Consider the following 15,632-nt stretch of genomic DNA (forward strand, 5'->3'; position numbering starts at 1 on the left):
AGGTGTTCGGGATGGAAGCAGAAGGCTTGGATTGGCTTCTGGTCCCGCTGCACCAGCTGGTGTCCTGGGGGGCCGCTGGGGCCATGGTCTTCGGAGGGGTGGTGCCGTATATCCCGCAGTACAGGGACATCCGGAGGACTCAGAACGCCGAGGGTTTCTCTGCCTACGTGTGTCTGGTGCTCCTGGTGGCCAATATTTTACGGATTCTCTTTTGGTAAGTTGGGAGCTTTCTTACTGTGTGGGTGCTTCTGGAGAGATGGCTTTCTCCTTTTGGGGTTTCTGAGTGGGGCCGGGAGGTGAAAGTGTCTGTACTTCCCGAGAAGTTGGTGAAACAGATGAGATTATTACCCAGGGAAAATGGTAGGATTGGAGTGGAGACTCACATATAATCTGAGGTCGGCGTCTTCATCTCACTTTGCTCACACTTCCCCGGATCGGATGCTTGCCCGGGGCCTTCTCCCCGGCGCCGCCCTAGCACTCGGTCCTAGGTCCTAGCACTCACCGGTCACTCGTTCACTGCCCTCGGCGAATTTGCAAGGGGGAGGGGAGAGCAAACGGACTGACTGTCAGAGTAACTGAAAGTGATGAGGGTTGGGAAGGACCTACCGGGTGAAGCCCCACGAGAAGGGGCCTCAGCCTGACAGGGAGGTGAGCTCTGGCTGTCCTCCGAAGGGCCTTCCACCTTCTCTGTTGTGTGTGTGGTTTTGTTTCTTTTAAATAGGAAGTCAACTTTCTGGATGATAATTGAGACTATTTTTTCTTGCTCCTTCCAGCCCAGTTTCCTCTTATCTTTATTGGCGTTGTGATAGGAACTCGAAGTTAACGTCAACAGTTGCTAAAGCCAGACTTAATTGGGAGGGTGAGTTTTCAGAGGAAATGAAAAGAGGTCTCATGGCATCCTTCTCAGGCCAAAAGCATTGGAACCTTCCTTGCTTCTGGACGGTTCCAGGCCCCTCTGTCTGCACAGAAAGTGAGGAAGTTGCTCTGGAGGAAGGCCTGCGGGGGGGGGGGGGGGGGGGGGGGGGGGGGGGGGAGCGGGCGCGGGGCTCCAGCAGCCGGGTCCAGAGCCCCGCTTCTGTGCTCTTCATCTGACATTTTGGTCACTGTTTCAGTAATCATGCTTTTTGGCAAACTGGTTTTTACGTCAACCTGACTGAGGTATGAGTTGCTTTAAATAAAGTCGCATGTCTTACGTGTGCCGTTGGATGTCCCCTCTGTCATCACCATCGCTGTCAAGATGTGAGTTTCCTGAGCACAGACTTCTCTGTCCAGCAAGCCCCTCCCTTCACTTCCTGTGCTGAGTCTTGCCCCTGTCTGGGGTTTTTAAAAGGTGAGCTGGTGAGTCAGCTGCCCCTCTGGAGAGTGTGTCTGGGCCAGGCTACTTCCGAGGGAGGGGTCAGCGGGTGCTATTTTTGTTTAGCACATGTTGAAAAACTGCAGTTTGAAGACTCCTCCCTTCCCTTTGGCTAAGGGCAGAGATCATTTGCAGCAGTGTGATGAGTGGCTTCCCTTTTCTAAAAACGCCTTAATTAAGTTTAAGGTTGAACAGAAGTAGGTCCCAAACTAGAATTGTGTCTGACCTGTAGTTAACCCTGAGCACACTGGGTGTGTGGGGGGCGGGGGGGAAGGTGCTCAGGGTGCTCCCAGGCCGGCCCAGGCTCACCCCGTGAGGTTGGGAAGCAGCATTTCCTCCAGGCCGTGGAAAATGTTTTCTCCAAACTGGAGGAGAGCTGCCTGGGGTTGGGTCACCTTATGGGTGAAAAAGTTCCACTTAGAGATTTCCCCCCCAGTATGCTCACCATTCAAAATTGCAAAAAGAATATAGAATGTCTAATCTGCCTCTGAGTGTCTGGTTTGGAGAAGTCAGAAATTACCCCACTTTCTTGAGTGCCGTCCCGTCAGTGCCTTTGGGTGTGACCGGCATTGGATCAGAGGTTCTCTCCTTCCTGCGGGGCCTGAGCCCCGGAGAGAGTCTCAAGCTCTTTCCTGATGCAGCATGGGGCGACCTTTTCTGGGATGCTGAGCTCGGTCCACTGGTGAGCCTGGTTCTGCATAGCCATTGGCCTTTCTGTAGAGTCAGCCTCCTGAGCCGTCCTGGGCCACTTCAGGGCTTCTACACTGCCTTGTGCAGAACACAGGACTGCCTTCACCCAGCATTCTGGAAACTGCAAATGTGTGGGATGAAGGGAAGGCTGCTTGAGGGCCTCCCTGGCCTGGGGGTGCCCTTTCCTGCATTTCACATGTGGCAGCCCTTGCAGTTCACCTGGTGAGGCCAGCAGGCAGGCTGGGCCTGCCTGACGTGTGACTGATTTGCACCTCTCTGCCTCCTAGTCCCAGGGTCTCACTTTCTGAGGGTGGTGCAGATGCTCCCTTTTATTCCCCTCCCTGGAGCCTCTTAAGTCCCCACTCCTGGGTCCCCCTCCAGGCTTCATGGGTTAGCAGCCCATTTGATTTAATAGGCTTTTGGGTTTCCCATATGCCAGACACTGGGCCAGACACTGCAGGGTCTGCGTTTCAGCAGAAGCAGTGTATGGAATGTATCATACACACATATATGGGTTATGGGGGGGGGGGGGGAGGGAGAGCGTGGGTCAGCGGCTGTGGCAGGCTCCAGGCGAGCCGGGAGCTGGGTCTATACTAGAATAGTGGTGGCATCAGAAGAACTGAAGAGTGTCTCTCCCAAAGCTGACCAGACACAGTCCTCAGAGCCCCGGTCTGTCTGGGAATCCCCCTTGGAGATTTGTGGTGCGAGGCATGTGAGCAGCTCTGTGGTCCCACAGGAGGGGCCAGCCGAACTTGTAAACTCAGGGTTTCTGAAACCAAGGGAATTCTGATGACCTTATTTCTTACAATCACTATCATCCTTTTGCAAAACTAGCATTCAGCAGATCATATTCCATAAAATGCTGATGTACAGCATTTGGCCTTTGTGTTGTCAGAAGCCAGGAGGAGAGCTAAGTGATGCCTTGTAGCTAATATTTGCAGGCTTGTGATTTTGTAGAGAAGGGAATGGAGGGGGCCAGGGTGTGTGAACGGTGCTGTAGGGCCTTCTGACCCAGAGCATCATGCTTTCATGGAGATGGTGCTCAAGTGCCATCCTTGTGGGATAGAAATACAGTATCAGAGATGTAGTCACTAAGAGGAATGTGGTAACACTGTGTCAGAGATGGAGTAACACTGTATCTGAGATATACCAACATTGTAGCAGTGATGTGGTAATGCTGTATCAGAGACCTAGTAACAGTCTGCTACTAAGGATGATAGCAGTCAGTGCAGCACAGAGAAGATAATAACTTCTCTTCCCCTGAGCTTTTCTCTGTTACTTTCAAGACCAGGAGAAGGTGTTCCTTGTAGAAACTTTTGCTTAGACTTGGTCGAAGATTGCACATCCTCTGCAGTGTGTATCTCCCTGGGGACAAGACACATGTATCCTGCAACCAAGAGAGAACCTGCAGACTGGCTTCTCTGAGCAGCAGGCCCCACACTTGCTGGTGGCTGTCCCATCGTTTTCCCTTAGAAGAGGCTGTGCCAGCCCATATTCTCAGGGCAGAAGAGGAAAAGGTGCTCTCATGACACCACTGCCAGTGCAGACTTTTAGCATTAAAGGAAGAAAAAGTGTAACCAATTCAATAAGTAAAAAATAGTATCTTTCTATTTTAATTAGCCTTTAAAAATTGCTAATGATGTTGAACTTTGTTGTTATTTTATCCCTTTGTATCTTTTGTGAAAAGCTGTGCTTTTTGACATTTTGTGTCTTGCTCAGCCTTTCACTCTAAAATCAGTTAATATTCACTCCATTCTCTCTCACTTTAATGTCTTCTTACTGTAAATATCAAGTTCATCTAGATTTGACTTTTTGTCTGTGGTATAAGGGGAAGCTCCAACCTTGATTCTTTTCCCCCAGTTTTTCCAGTCACTCGTTTCCATTGAACATTTAAAAAATGGTAGTGGCCTTCCTCACGTGATGGCCCAAACTGCACGTCTTCAGCCTTATAACCGGACATGAGCTTGGGGTCAAGACTCCCTACTGTAATGCACTTCACTGAGACGCCAGCCTGCTGGCGAGAAGCATCTCTGGTCTCCTCAGCCTGACCCAGAACCTTCCCTCCCCCCTCCTCTGATCTTCGCATATGGATCAGTCGATCCCCAGGGCCCACAGGGTAGACAGTGGGACCAGTTCCTAGAAATGACTAGAAATGTCCTCAAACAGCCTTAGGGGTTATAGCCACACTTTACAGAAGAGATGAGGCTCGCAGGCGGTGGGTCACGGGAGCAGGGACTCGGGGGCAGTGTGGCAGCGGGGCCGGCCAGTGCCTCTGGCCTGGAAGCCCCGGGGCCTGCCGCCCCTTCCCCGCAGCACCTTCTCTTCCCCGGGCCTGGCTCGCCAACCCTTTGTTGTTCTGACCACTCAGCATTTGGGCTCCTCTGCCTTGTGCTTCCTGAGGCATCACTGGAGGGGCTCGGATGAAGCATCTGCGTCCCAGGTGAGCCCAGGTGATGCTTCCTGGGGATGCAGGAGGAGTGCAGTGGTCACGGAACTGTCTGCTGTCTCTGCCCTGGTCCCTCCACCCTCCTTGGGCCCAGGTCTCATGGGCCGTTCTCTTCTCTGCCTTCCTGCCAGCTCCCTGAGTGTCTGAGACTCAGGCCTGCTCTGTCCTTTGCTCGGAGGACATGGGGTGGGCCTTGGCCTCTGTGACCTCAGTCCTGGAACTGTGTGGCCGCCCTCTAAAGATTCCATCTTAGCTCCCTGCCCCCCCAGGGAATATCTGGCTTTTCCAGGTGGCCCGACCTGCTGTGGGAGCCTCACCTGGACGCAGCTGCCTCTGTGCAGCACCTTCTCACCTGCTGGGTCAGCCTACCTGGGTGGTTCTCATGGTCAGGGCACATCCCAGCAGAGGGCGGTTGCTGCTGTCCAGCGGATGTGCCCAGCTCTCCTTAGTGGCGCTCAGGTTGATCGGAGCCACTCTGGTGGTGCCCTGCGTGCACAGACAGGGGCTTGGGGAGGTTGGCCTCTGGCCCTGGAGTGAATGCGGGGGCTTGTTTCTCTACATCGCGGATGCCATTTTTTCCTTACTGTATGGGTGAGGTTTTCTTAGCGTGTAGGCACACCTTTCAAAGACTCGCTCTTTGGGCCGGAGGCCAGGCTGCATCGAATCTTGTCCTTCACAACAAGCCTCGGCCCGAGTTTTGTGAAATGCTGTTTTTATTTTGGTTTCTCAAGTGATTTAGTGTAGTTCCTTCTCACAGCAGCTGGGTTGGCGGGCACTGGGACGGGGTCTCCTTGGGGCACCTGCCAAGTATGTGGTTCAGGCTTCAGTCGCCAGCTCAGTGACCCTCTGTCCTCGGAGGGGGCAGGTGTGGGCTCAGGCCCTGGGGGAGAGGCCAGTGGGGAGGCTGCCATTGTCTCTGGGTCTCTGTGTTTCAGGAGAAGCTGGGAAATCAAACTGACCCAGGACTTCCTGACTTTTTCATCATTATTGCCAGCCAAGTTTTGGAAACCCCTTCAGGCCGCCCTGCAGGCAGGTCCCAGCAGGAGTCCTGCTCCAGAACAGCAGGCTAGATCTGGGGCCAGGGCTTCGGAGGTGCCACGCCCAAGCCTCACCTCGGAGACTGTGGTTCTGCAGGCTCACTCTGGGCCTGCATGGGTGTCATAGCTCCAGTGATGCTGGCGGCCACGGTTGAGACCCCAGCGAGTGTGTGAAGGGTGTGCTGTTCTCAGCCCCTGGGGTTCGGGGTCTTCCAATGGGCCCAGCTGCTGCCTGTCATTGGACTGTGTTTCTGGCCTCCAGGAGCTTGTGGCCAAGTTGGTGAGACAGTCAACACACTGGAAAAGAGTCAGCAGGAAGGCCTGGGGGCTTGTGGCTAGGTGAGCCAGATGGGGTGGAGGACTTGGAGAAGAGAGTGGGTATGAGGCCTGGGTCAGGAGTCAGTGAGGTCTGGGTCGGGGGTCAGAGAGGCCTGGGTCAGGGGTCAGTGAGGCCTGGGTCGGGGGTCAGAGAGGCCTGGGTCAGGGGTCAGTGAGGCCTGGGTCAGGGGTCAGCAAGGTCTGGGTCAGGGAGGTCTGGGTTGGGCATCAGGGCCTTAGGTTGGCATGGGGGCTGTGCCCTTGGCTGCTTCTGCTCCTCTCTAGTGGGATCTGGGTGGAGTTTGGCATCCTGGCCCCACTGCTCTGCTCACGCCCTGGGGTGCTCTGGGCAGAGGCCCCCGAGGCAGGAGGCAGGGCAGCTTCTCCTTCATGCAGAGCTCCCTTTGGTCTCTGGTCCCTGGATGAGTCTTACTGGGGAAGCAGGTGGTCCAGAAACTGTGGGCTTCTTGCTGGTGGCGGCTGAGGCCTCTGTGGAACTGGGACACTGGCCATGCTCTGGGGGGAACCAGGGGACACACTCACGCCCCCGTGGTCCCTGGGGAGGCGTGTGCGACATTTGGGGAAGCCCCACGTGTGACTCCATGGGGTCTCCCCTGCTGAGGGGTGTTGTGGGGCCCTGTCGTTCCCCCCCAGCTCCCTCCTACCATGGAGTCTGGAGGTCTGGGCATCCAGTGCTGGGGCCGCCATGTGTGAGAGGCCTCCCGGGCCGCTGGGGTGCGGCTGTGGGGGATGGCGGGCGCCCCCTGCACCGGCTCCTCTGACGCGTGGTTTCTTGACCTGCAGGTTCGGAAGGCGTTTCGAGTCGCCCCTCCTCTGGCAGAGCGTGGTCATGATCCTGACCATGCTGCTGATGCTGAAGCTGTGCACCGAGGTCCGCGTGGCCGGCGAGCTTGGCGTGAAGCGCCGGTTCTTTGCAGGTTGGTGATCAGCCGCTTTGGGAACGAAGCCCCCAAATCAGCAAGCAAAACTTGCCTGCGCTCGCGGGCGAAACAGAAGTCGCTCTCGTGCGTCGTTGTCTGAGCCACTTCTCTTTCACCCACCGGCGCTGTTGCTGTAACTGGTGTGAGTGTTTTCACTATCTTAAGTGACTCTAATCAGACAGTTTATGATGTGAAACAATTCAAGATGACAGTTTCGTCACTGGAATTTGAGCGAGTCATTAACTGATCTTAACGTTTCAATCTTTGCTGTGACCATCCTGACACATGGATCTGAACTGGGACAGTTGGGGCATTTCTGGTGGTCTCTCTTCCGGCTGGATCCAGTCAGAGGAGGACAGCGCCTGTGAGCGAGTTTCCTCTCTGACTTCGTGCCTGGCTTGTCCGTGAAACACACCCTTTGTTTACGTCCAGCTGCACCTGAGCTGCCTGGGGTTGTTCTCACGTCCCTTGTAAGCCCACAGCCAGAGGGCTGCCTCTGTGGGTCCGGGCGGATCGTCACTCAGGGGGCGTGTGGGGCCACATGCACACCCCATGGATTTTTGGTGGCTCAGAAAATAGAAAAGACTTATTCCTGGTTTTGCCTTTTCCTCTGAAAAAGCTCCTTCCGAGCTGGGCTCTGTGTGAACATGCGGCTGGCGGGCCTCTCGCGTGCAGGAGCGGATGTCTGTCTGCTGGTTTCCCTCCAGTGACAGATCTGGGCAGCTCTCTCACTTCCTGCTGACTGTGTGTCCAGTCTCAGCGGTGGCCCAGAGCGGCGTTTCTCCAGGGGCTGTCTAGTTTCGGGATTCCTGCGGCCATGCGGTCCTGCCCTGTGCGTTTTCCTGATGCTCTTCTCCCTGCTCGAGTGGTCCCGGCACCTCGCGTGGCATCTGTCTTTGCAGTGAGGTCACGTGTGCTGACTTCAGTCTTGTAGCCAGTAGGTCTGCCTCTAGCCCTGGGGAGCAGCCTGGGCCAGATAGTGCCCGTCACGCCGCAGAGATGAGCCGTGTGTTTCTGTGCTTTCTCCCCCGTATTCCCTCCTCCTCCCGGCTCTGTTCTCGGCCCTCCCTGCTGGGGCCTGGGACTCACTTCTGGTCCTGCCTGGAAAGCAGGCTTCTCTTGCCTGCTGCCATTGGAGGTGAGGAGCCTGGCTCTTCACTTTCTCTTAGAAAACAAGCCTTCTGCTCTTCGCTCTGTGACCTGTGCCCCTCTGACCCTCACAGGGTCTTGTAGCCGACCGCAGAAGGGGCAGTGGAGGGTTATCAGCGCCCTCGTCCTCACCCGGGAGGGAGGAAAGGCCTGGAGGGGATGCTCGGTGCCCCTGGTTGCTCAGTCTCCTGTACTCGGGCTCTGGAACCTGAGACCGGGTTTCGTGACCTGGTTTGAAGCAGTGTGGGCTCTGGTGATGTAGGATGCAGATTCAGCCGGCGTGTGAGCCTCCAGCCCACGGAGCAGACTGAGAGTTTGCCTTTTACGTGACCTCATGAATACAGAACACCTTCAGCAGCGCGTCTACGTGCTCCCTGCTGCGGTCCGCCACATGCTGAGGGCGGGGGCTCTGGGGGACTGTGGAGCCGGGAGCTGTGCCTCCTCTCGAGGCCTCTTGCCGGGAAAGCTCTTGATAAGAAAGGGAGCGGGGTGCTGGAGGTCTCCTGCTGTTCTCTCTTGACTTCTAGAGTTCTGTGTAAATTCTCCCGAAAGGAGCATTTCTCTTTGGGTTAACTGGGGGTGAGTTAAAACGGTGAATCCTGGTTTCCAGGGATGGGGCTGGACTGTGAACTTTAACAGGCAATCCTCTCTGGTGAGCAGATAACGGCCCCACACAGGTCCACGCCTGGGAACTTTGATGTCGTCTCGCCTGGCACAGGGCTGTGCAGGGGTGCTTCCAGCTGGGCCGAGAGTGGGGAGCCTGGGTGGCCTGAGGGCATCACGGGCCCTGCGAGTGGAGGAGGAGGACAAGCAGTCAGAGGTGGACGTGCTGGCTCTGAAGGAGGTGCAGGGCCATGAGCCAGAGGCTCGTGGGCTCGGGCCCCTGGAGCTGGGATGGCCTCATCTTGCAGCGATAAGGACACGGGACCACGGTCCTCCAGCCACAAGGACCTGCATTCTGCCAACACGTTGAAAGAGCGGGAACCGAGTTCTTGCCTGGACCCTCCAGAAGGACCGTGTCCTGAGTTTAGCCTGTGACACTGTGTGAGGCTCCTGGCCTCCCGGGCTGGGAGATGATGAGCCCATGCTGTGGGAACTCGTTTGGGCAGTGAACATGGCCTCTTCCCTGAGGTTGTGGAAGCTCTGCGGGCTGTGCCGTCAGGGCTGGAGTTTGCAGGCGTCCATGTGAGCAGGGGCTGAGCGGCCTCGGCTGCTCCCAGGTGGTGCTGGGCCTGCAGGTGGAGCCGCCCGGCCGTATACCCCTCTCAGTCGGCTCTCGGGGAGGATGCGGGCCAAGCCTCACGACCTGGGCTGCCTGCTGGGCCCCAGACAGAGTCCACTTTTAAACTCCGCTTGTGGGGCACCCTGAACGTGCGTGAGGTTCTTGAGAGTCTTGTTGTCAGCACTTTAGATGCTTGAATCCAGGTCAGATTCACGTGTTTCCGTGTCTGCTGCGTGTGGGACGCGCAGGTCCAGCGTACGCCTACGGGAGGCTTTTAGTGCAGCAGGTGGGTTTGTTTCCGCTCACCTGCCAGAAGTGTGGGGGCATGAAAAACCCAGCCGCTCAGGCCGAAAGGCTCTGGAGTGGAGTCACAGGGCCCGCAGGCTCAGCCTCACACTGAAGTGAGGAACGAAGAAACCTCCGAATAGCCATGTTTGTGTGTGCCCATAGGATGGACAGCCTGAAAAAGAAAAGCTTAAATGTTTTCCAGCTAACTTTTTTGGCGGTTTTTAATTTTGAATTAACTTCAACTTGAAAGTTAAGATTAAAGAAACATGAATAGTATTAAGGAGAAAAAATAGGTTACTTAAAAAATTAAATATGTAATTTGTTACAAAGAAAATTTGTGCTCCTTGTAGACATTTGGGAAGACAGAGGAAGACAAGGAAAATAAAATGCTTTCCGTCCCACCACCCGGAGGTGACCACTTTGAACCTTTGGGCACACTTTCCCAGTTTTTCTTTGTTTCTTTTACAGTCAGTCTGTCACAAAATGGGGATCCTTTTCAAAATTAGGATCAAGCTTTTTACGTCTGTTCCACTGGCAGTTTTCTCCCTGCCCCTGCTCTAGCGGGTAGGGCTGGGTGTGGGGTCCACCCCTGCTCGAGGTGTCCTGGGGACCCAGCCTTCCAGGGCGGCCTGGGCCCAGGTGGGGTCACATCCCCAGGACCAACGATGCCTCTCCCCACCGCGGCTGTGTGTTCCAGGGACAAGCTGGCTGAAGCAGCTAATGTGTGCCCACCGTGTAGCTGTGCATTCGGAGTGAGCCTGGTCTGTCTTGTGTGTGCTGTGCTTTTCCTTTTTACCTTTAACATTTTGTGGAGAATTTCAAACATACACAAGAGCAGGGAGAGCACTGTATGACCGCGTCCACCTTCAGCCTGGACCCTGTTTACATCCTCTTCCTGTGGTTTTTGAAGCAAATCCCAGACATATTGGTTTTTTTTTTTTCTCCCCAAATCCCCCCAGTACATAGCTGTATATTTTAGTTGTGAGTCCTTCTAGTTGTGGCATGTGGGACGCCGCCTCAGCATGGCCTGACGAGTGGTGCCCTGTCTGCGCCCAGGATCCAAACTGGCAAAACCCTGCGCCACCAAAGCCGAGCGTGAGAACTTAACCCCTCGGCCATGGGGCCGGCTCCCCCAGACACATCCTATTTGTAGATAGTTTATAATGCATCTCCACAAGATAAGGACTTAAAAATAACTCCAATACTATTGTCACCCATAAAAATTAATAATCCCTTATCAAATATGAATTTGTGTGTGAATTTCCAGCTGTCTCACCCATCATCCATTTCTGGATCTGTCAACTGGCTTGTTTCCTCGAGTCGGGCTGCACACTGTGGTTGTTTCCCAGCTTTTTGTTGTTGCTCTTGATTTGTCTTTTAATCTGCAGGTTCCCCCAACTCCCTTTCCTCCTTGAAATGCATCTGTTGTTGAAACGAGGTCTCGTTTGCTCTGCACGTGTGGTCGGTGGATGGTGGGCCGGCAGCAGTGTCCTGGAGCCTGTTAGAAATGCAGAATCTCGACCTCATCCGGACTGTGGAACCAGATCTGCATTTTGACAGACTCCTGAGGCTCCCTGCAGGCTGCGTTTTGCGGATCCCTGCGGGGACCCTGCCTGGCTGCTGCTGATGCCCCGTGGTAGTCGACCCCGCCTCTGTCTCTGGTTTGCCTGTGAAAGAACGTTTTTACAAAGAAAACCAGACCACAGGCCTGACCAGAGCAGGAGTGGTTCTCTTGCTTTGGCAGGACCATCGTGTTCTCCCAGAGGCGCGTGTTTGACTGGTGGCTTCTTGGGTGTCAGTGGTGCTGGGCGCTGAGTGCGTGGCTGTGCGTCACGGGGGCTGCGGGTGTTGGTGTCAGACTTTGCTCGCCTGTCAGCTGGAGTGCTTCTCTGAAGAGCGAGCTCCTTGCAGATGTGACTTAGTCATCCAGCATACGATTTGTAAAGGGAGGGTAGGTCGACGCCTGCCTCTTTCTCTTTGTTCTCCGGTCTTCAGATTGTTCCCTGGTGTCTTGTGGTGGTGACCACGTTTGTGTTCACGTTGCTATGAGTGATGGATTTAAACATATTTGACGCCTTTCTCTTGATGGCTGCTGTTCTCCTTGTGGCCCTCTCTGGTCAGTGGGAGCCTCTTCAGTCGGCCTGCTCCACGGAGCCCTATGGCTCCTGCCCCAGACCTGGAGTCAGCCATTGCTCCGGCAGCCCTGGCGTCTGGACGTGGTGTCTGGAGATCACAGTCTGGGCGCTGGGCACTGGCTGGATCGAGTTTGTCTTTTAGCTTCTTCAGGGGACGCAGCTCGGAGGTCGTCCAGTAGATGCACCGCTGCAGGCGTGCACGCTGGTCCTTCCAGGCTGACCCCTACAGAGCCCTGGATTGCAGCTCTGATCTTCCACTCTCTGCTCTGGGATCTCAGAACAATGGGACCTTGCAGAGTCATCGCACACCTGCCTTCCCTGTTGCTCACAGCAGTTCCATAACGAGGCCGAGGCTGAGAGCCAGGCTCCCGAGAAGGTCTCTTGTCAGGGGGTCTTGAGGATCACGGGTCTGACCGTCAGATGACCGTTTCACAGTCGTTAGGAATGGTGCCTCCGTGGGTGTGCCACCAGCAGATACACAGCTCAGTTCACTGTTCCATCTTATTTGAGAAGCAAAGTTGTCTGTGGCTCACAGTCAGGTGGTTGAATTCATTTGACATTTGCCTCAAATCTCAACACACAGAGTTCCAGAACAGAATTGGCTGGGGAGTTGGGTGGAGGATGGGGAGTGACTGCCAGTGGGTACAGAGTTTCTTTATAGGGTGATGAAATTGTTCTAAAATTAGATAGTGATGGTGGTTGCACAACTCTGTGAATATACTGAAAGTTATTGAATTGTATACTTTAAAAGAGTGAATTTTTTATGGCATGTAATTATATCTCAGTAAAGCTGTAAAAAAAATGTTGGGGGGAGCTGGCTTAGTGGCATAGTGGTCAAGTTCACATGCTGTGCTTTGGTGGCCCGGGGATTGGGAGTTTGGATCCTGGGTGCGGACCTGCACACTGCTCATCAAGCCATGCTGTGGCAGTGTCCCACATACAAAACAGAGGAAGATTGCCACAGGTGTTAGTTCAGCAACAATCTTCCTCACCAAAAAAAAAAAAAAAAAAAAAATTGGGGAGGGTCACATACTATTCTGAGAATGAAGGCTGGGGACCTCCCCACAAAGGTAAAATGTTGATCCACAAACCATTCTGTGTTTTTCGGGGGATTATCAGTCCTTAGACATCAGGTCACAGGAATCCTGTATTGTCCTGCCCACTGCCCCTACACTGATGCAGGCTTGGCTACCCATATCGTCTGGACTCTTCTGAGTTTTGCCTGGATCACTGCAATCTTACCTCCTCCTGGTCCCCATCACCCTGCATCCTGCCTGCCACCATCGACCCCTCCCCACCCTTGTGCACTCTTCCACCCCGCAGTCTCTCTAGCGCACAGGTTCTTCCTGTGCCCACTGCAGTGGGTTTCACATTGTCACGAGGGCCTAAAGCCCCTGGGAAGCAGCTGATGGTCTGGCCTCATGTCATCCAAGCAGCCTTCCGCCCTGCTGGCCCCGTCCTGGCCTCTGGCCGTCCAGAACAACCAATGCTCGGCTGTCTCAGCTCACGCTGGGACTTCTGCCTCATCGTCTTTCATTCTGGTCTCTGGCTGCTCAACAAGTTAGTCCCAAACTTGGTGACTCGAAAGGACATTTTTGCTCACGAATCTACAGTTCGGCAGAGCTTGGTAGGGACAGCCCTGTCAGCCAGCTGCTTGGTCTGTCTCTCTCACTCAGTCCTCACTCAGCCCTCACTCAAGTGTCTGGCTCTCGGCTGGACCCTCCACACGTGGCCTCCCCATGTGGCCTGTGCTTCCTCACAACGTGGCAGCTGGAGAGAACCGTGGAAGCTGTATCTTTTTAAAGATCTAGTCTTGGACATCACACAGGGTTGCCTCTGTGGACTGGAGTGGTCATAGGCCCGCTCACAATCAAGGGGAGAACGTAGAACCACCTCCTGATGGCATGGTGAGGGTCTGCGGACCGTGTGGGACTGGAAACGTTGCAGGGGCCATTTTTGATCCTCTGTGCCTGGCTGCAGTTTGTGTTGAGTACAGATTTATGGAATGTGATTGTTGAAAATATTTCTCATGTCTCTTAGCTTCAGGACTCACTCTTCTCCAGTCCGTCCTACACAAGGATGTTTTCTAAACTAGATCTGATCATGTTGCTTTCCAGCCGGGAAGCCTTAGGCAGCTCGATGTTGTGCATGGGGAAGAGTCTGATGTTCTCTGTGGCTCTTCCCACCCTGACGTGCTCCCCTCCCCACCTGCTGCTTGCTGCTGCACCATCGCTTATGTCCCAGTAACCCTGCAACCACTCACGCTCGCCCTCCTGTGCCTCTGTCCTGGCCTGCTCTGCCCCTGCAAAGCTCTGTCTGTCAGCTGTGCATCATCAAGCCTGGAGATGAGAAGTGAAACAGCATCTGATCTGCACAAGCAGCTAAACTGAGCCCTGTCTCCCGAATCCTTGCTCCTCCCTGTCCCACTTCCCCCTCCCTCCCTCCCTGTTTTGGGACCTTGATCTTTAGAGGAGGTGCCAGTGAATGGTGAAATTAGTCTAAATCTAAGAAATAGGAGCAAAAAGCTGAGAAAACCTGGCCAACTCTGGGTCATCAGAACCCAGAAGATCCAGGAGGTGGGTGGTGCTAGGGAGGAGGCTGGGGTGAGGAGAGGAGGTTGCGTGGTGCCATGTTATTGGTTTGTAAAACCCTTGGGACTCCTTTCTGAGCATCTGTGAGCATCTGTTGTCCCCAGGTCCAGGCAACAAGGTCTGGTATTTGCTTTTAGCTGTTTACCTGCATCATTTCCATTTTTAGGTAGAGTCTGCATTGCCTGGGGCGTACGACCCACAACCTTTGACCCCACCTCTGCTTTCTGGTCCCAGTGACTCACTCCAGCCTCACTGTTCTGTTTAGCCACCTTCCATCCCGGGCCCCACCTGAGGTGCTCTGGCTGTGTCCTTCAGGGCCTCGGCTGCTGTCCCGGGTGGACAGACTTGGGGGGTCTCAGTGGGGGTGGGCTGCTGGCGGCAGGAGCAAGGTGCCTCAGAATTGAGTTGTCACCTGCTGAGTCTGTGCTCCTGGCTGGCCATGGAGGGGGCCGCTGCCCAGCATGCTCCCTGACTCAGTGTCATGCGGCGTTGCCACTGGGCCACGTGCTGGTCCAGCTCCCGAGTTGAACCCGCTCCCCTTTTACAGCGGGCACTTTGTCCAGTGCACTCGGAAAGCAGCTCGATCAGGCAGCCTTCTGGGGAGTTCTGACCCTGGAACAGCTCCACGGCAGCCGAGCTTGTGTGCAGATGAGTTTCTGGGGAAGAAGTAGCGTGTCTGACTTTCTCTCAGCGTAGCAGATGCGTGGTGGGCTTTGTGCCACCTCGGATCTTAGCATTTGAATGAAACAGGGTAACTTTTCATTTTTGGCCCCACATTTCCTCCCCCTGCCTCAAGCACTTATTTTAGAAGAGAGTTGGGTTTGGAGAAAAATAGTTCAGAAGTGGATTTCTTAATGCACAGAAAACAAAATCTTGTGGTCTTTGTGTTCCGATGGTTTTTTAAAAGAAAAGCACAAAGGGCTGGGAGACACAGCTGCTTACCAGAGTTAAAACCCGTCTGTTTTTGTCTTTTCTCTCCTTCCTCTCTGTTTCTCTCTCAAATGTAGCTGCAGATAATAAGGATGAAGAGATCAGAGCCCCCCCCAGGCGGTCGTATCTGGGTACGTACACGCTGCACAAGGCGCCCCAGAACGCTCGTCCCGCTGCCTTCTCTGCAGCTTTGTTCCCACTGACATCACTTCTGCCTGTGCCTCCTCGCGACAGTGCATGAGTCGTTTCACCAGCGTGGCCGCCTCTCCAGCAAACTAACCAGTCCTCAGCCTGCTGTTTCCAAGCATGAAGTAGTTCCTAGAAGGCTGCCCGTTCTCCATGCGTGTGCACGTGTGTGTGTGTGCACGTGCGTGTGTGTATGAGAGAGAGAGAGAGAGGGGCAGAAAGAAAGAAGGGAAGAAAGAAATTATCACTGTGTAAGTTTTGTGATTCTTTTGTTGAATTTATCCCAAAGTATTTTGTTCTTTTTGATGCTATGGTAAATGGGATTGTCATCTTAATTTCATTTTG

At 54.4% G+C, this 15,632-nt stretch overlaps 1 protein-coding gene across 3 annotated transcripts in view; it reads left to right on the forward strand.

The window, feature by feature from the left end:
* The first annotated feature begins 11 nt into the window (after nt 1-11).
* SLC66A2 (solute carrier family 66 member 2) overlaps nt 12-15,632 on the forward strand; it is a 71,272-nt gene continuing 55,651 nt past the window's right edge. For 2 of the 3 annotated variants that reach the window (XM_014832212.3, XM_014832214.3), the window contains exons 1-2: nt 12-214; nt 6,650-6,783. In XM_014832212.3, coding sequence (XP_014687698.1) covers nt 12-214; nt 6,650-6,783 — 337 coding nt within the window. Of the gene's footprint in view, nt 215-6,649; nt 6,784-15,178; nt 15,233-15,632 lie in introns of all 3 variants that reach the window. The other variant, XM_014832211.3, reaches the window with a different exon arrangement.

The sequence above is a fragment of the Equus asinus genome, chromosome 7 (assembly GCF_041296235.1).
Source record: "Equus asinus isolate D_3611 breed Donkey chromosome 7, EquAss-T2T_v2, whole genome shotgun sequence".
In the NCBI taxonomy this organism is placed as follows: Eukaryota; Metazoa; Chordata; class Mammalia; order Perissodactyla; family Equidae; genus Equus; species Equus asinus.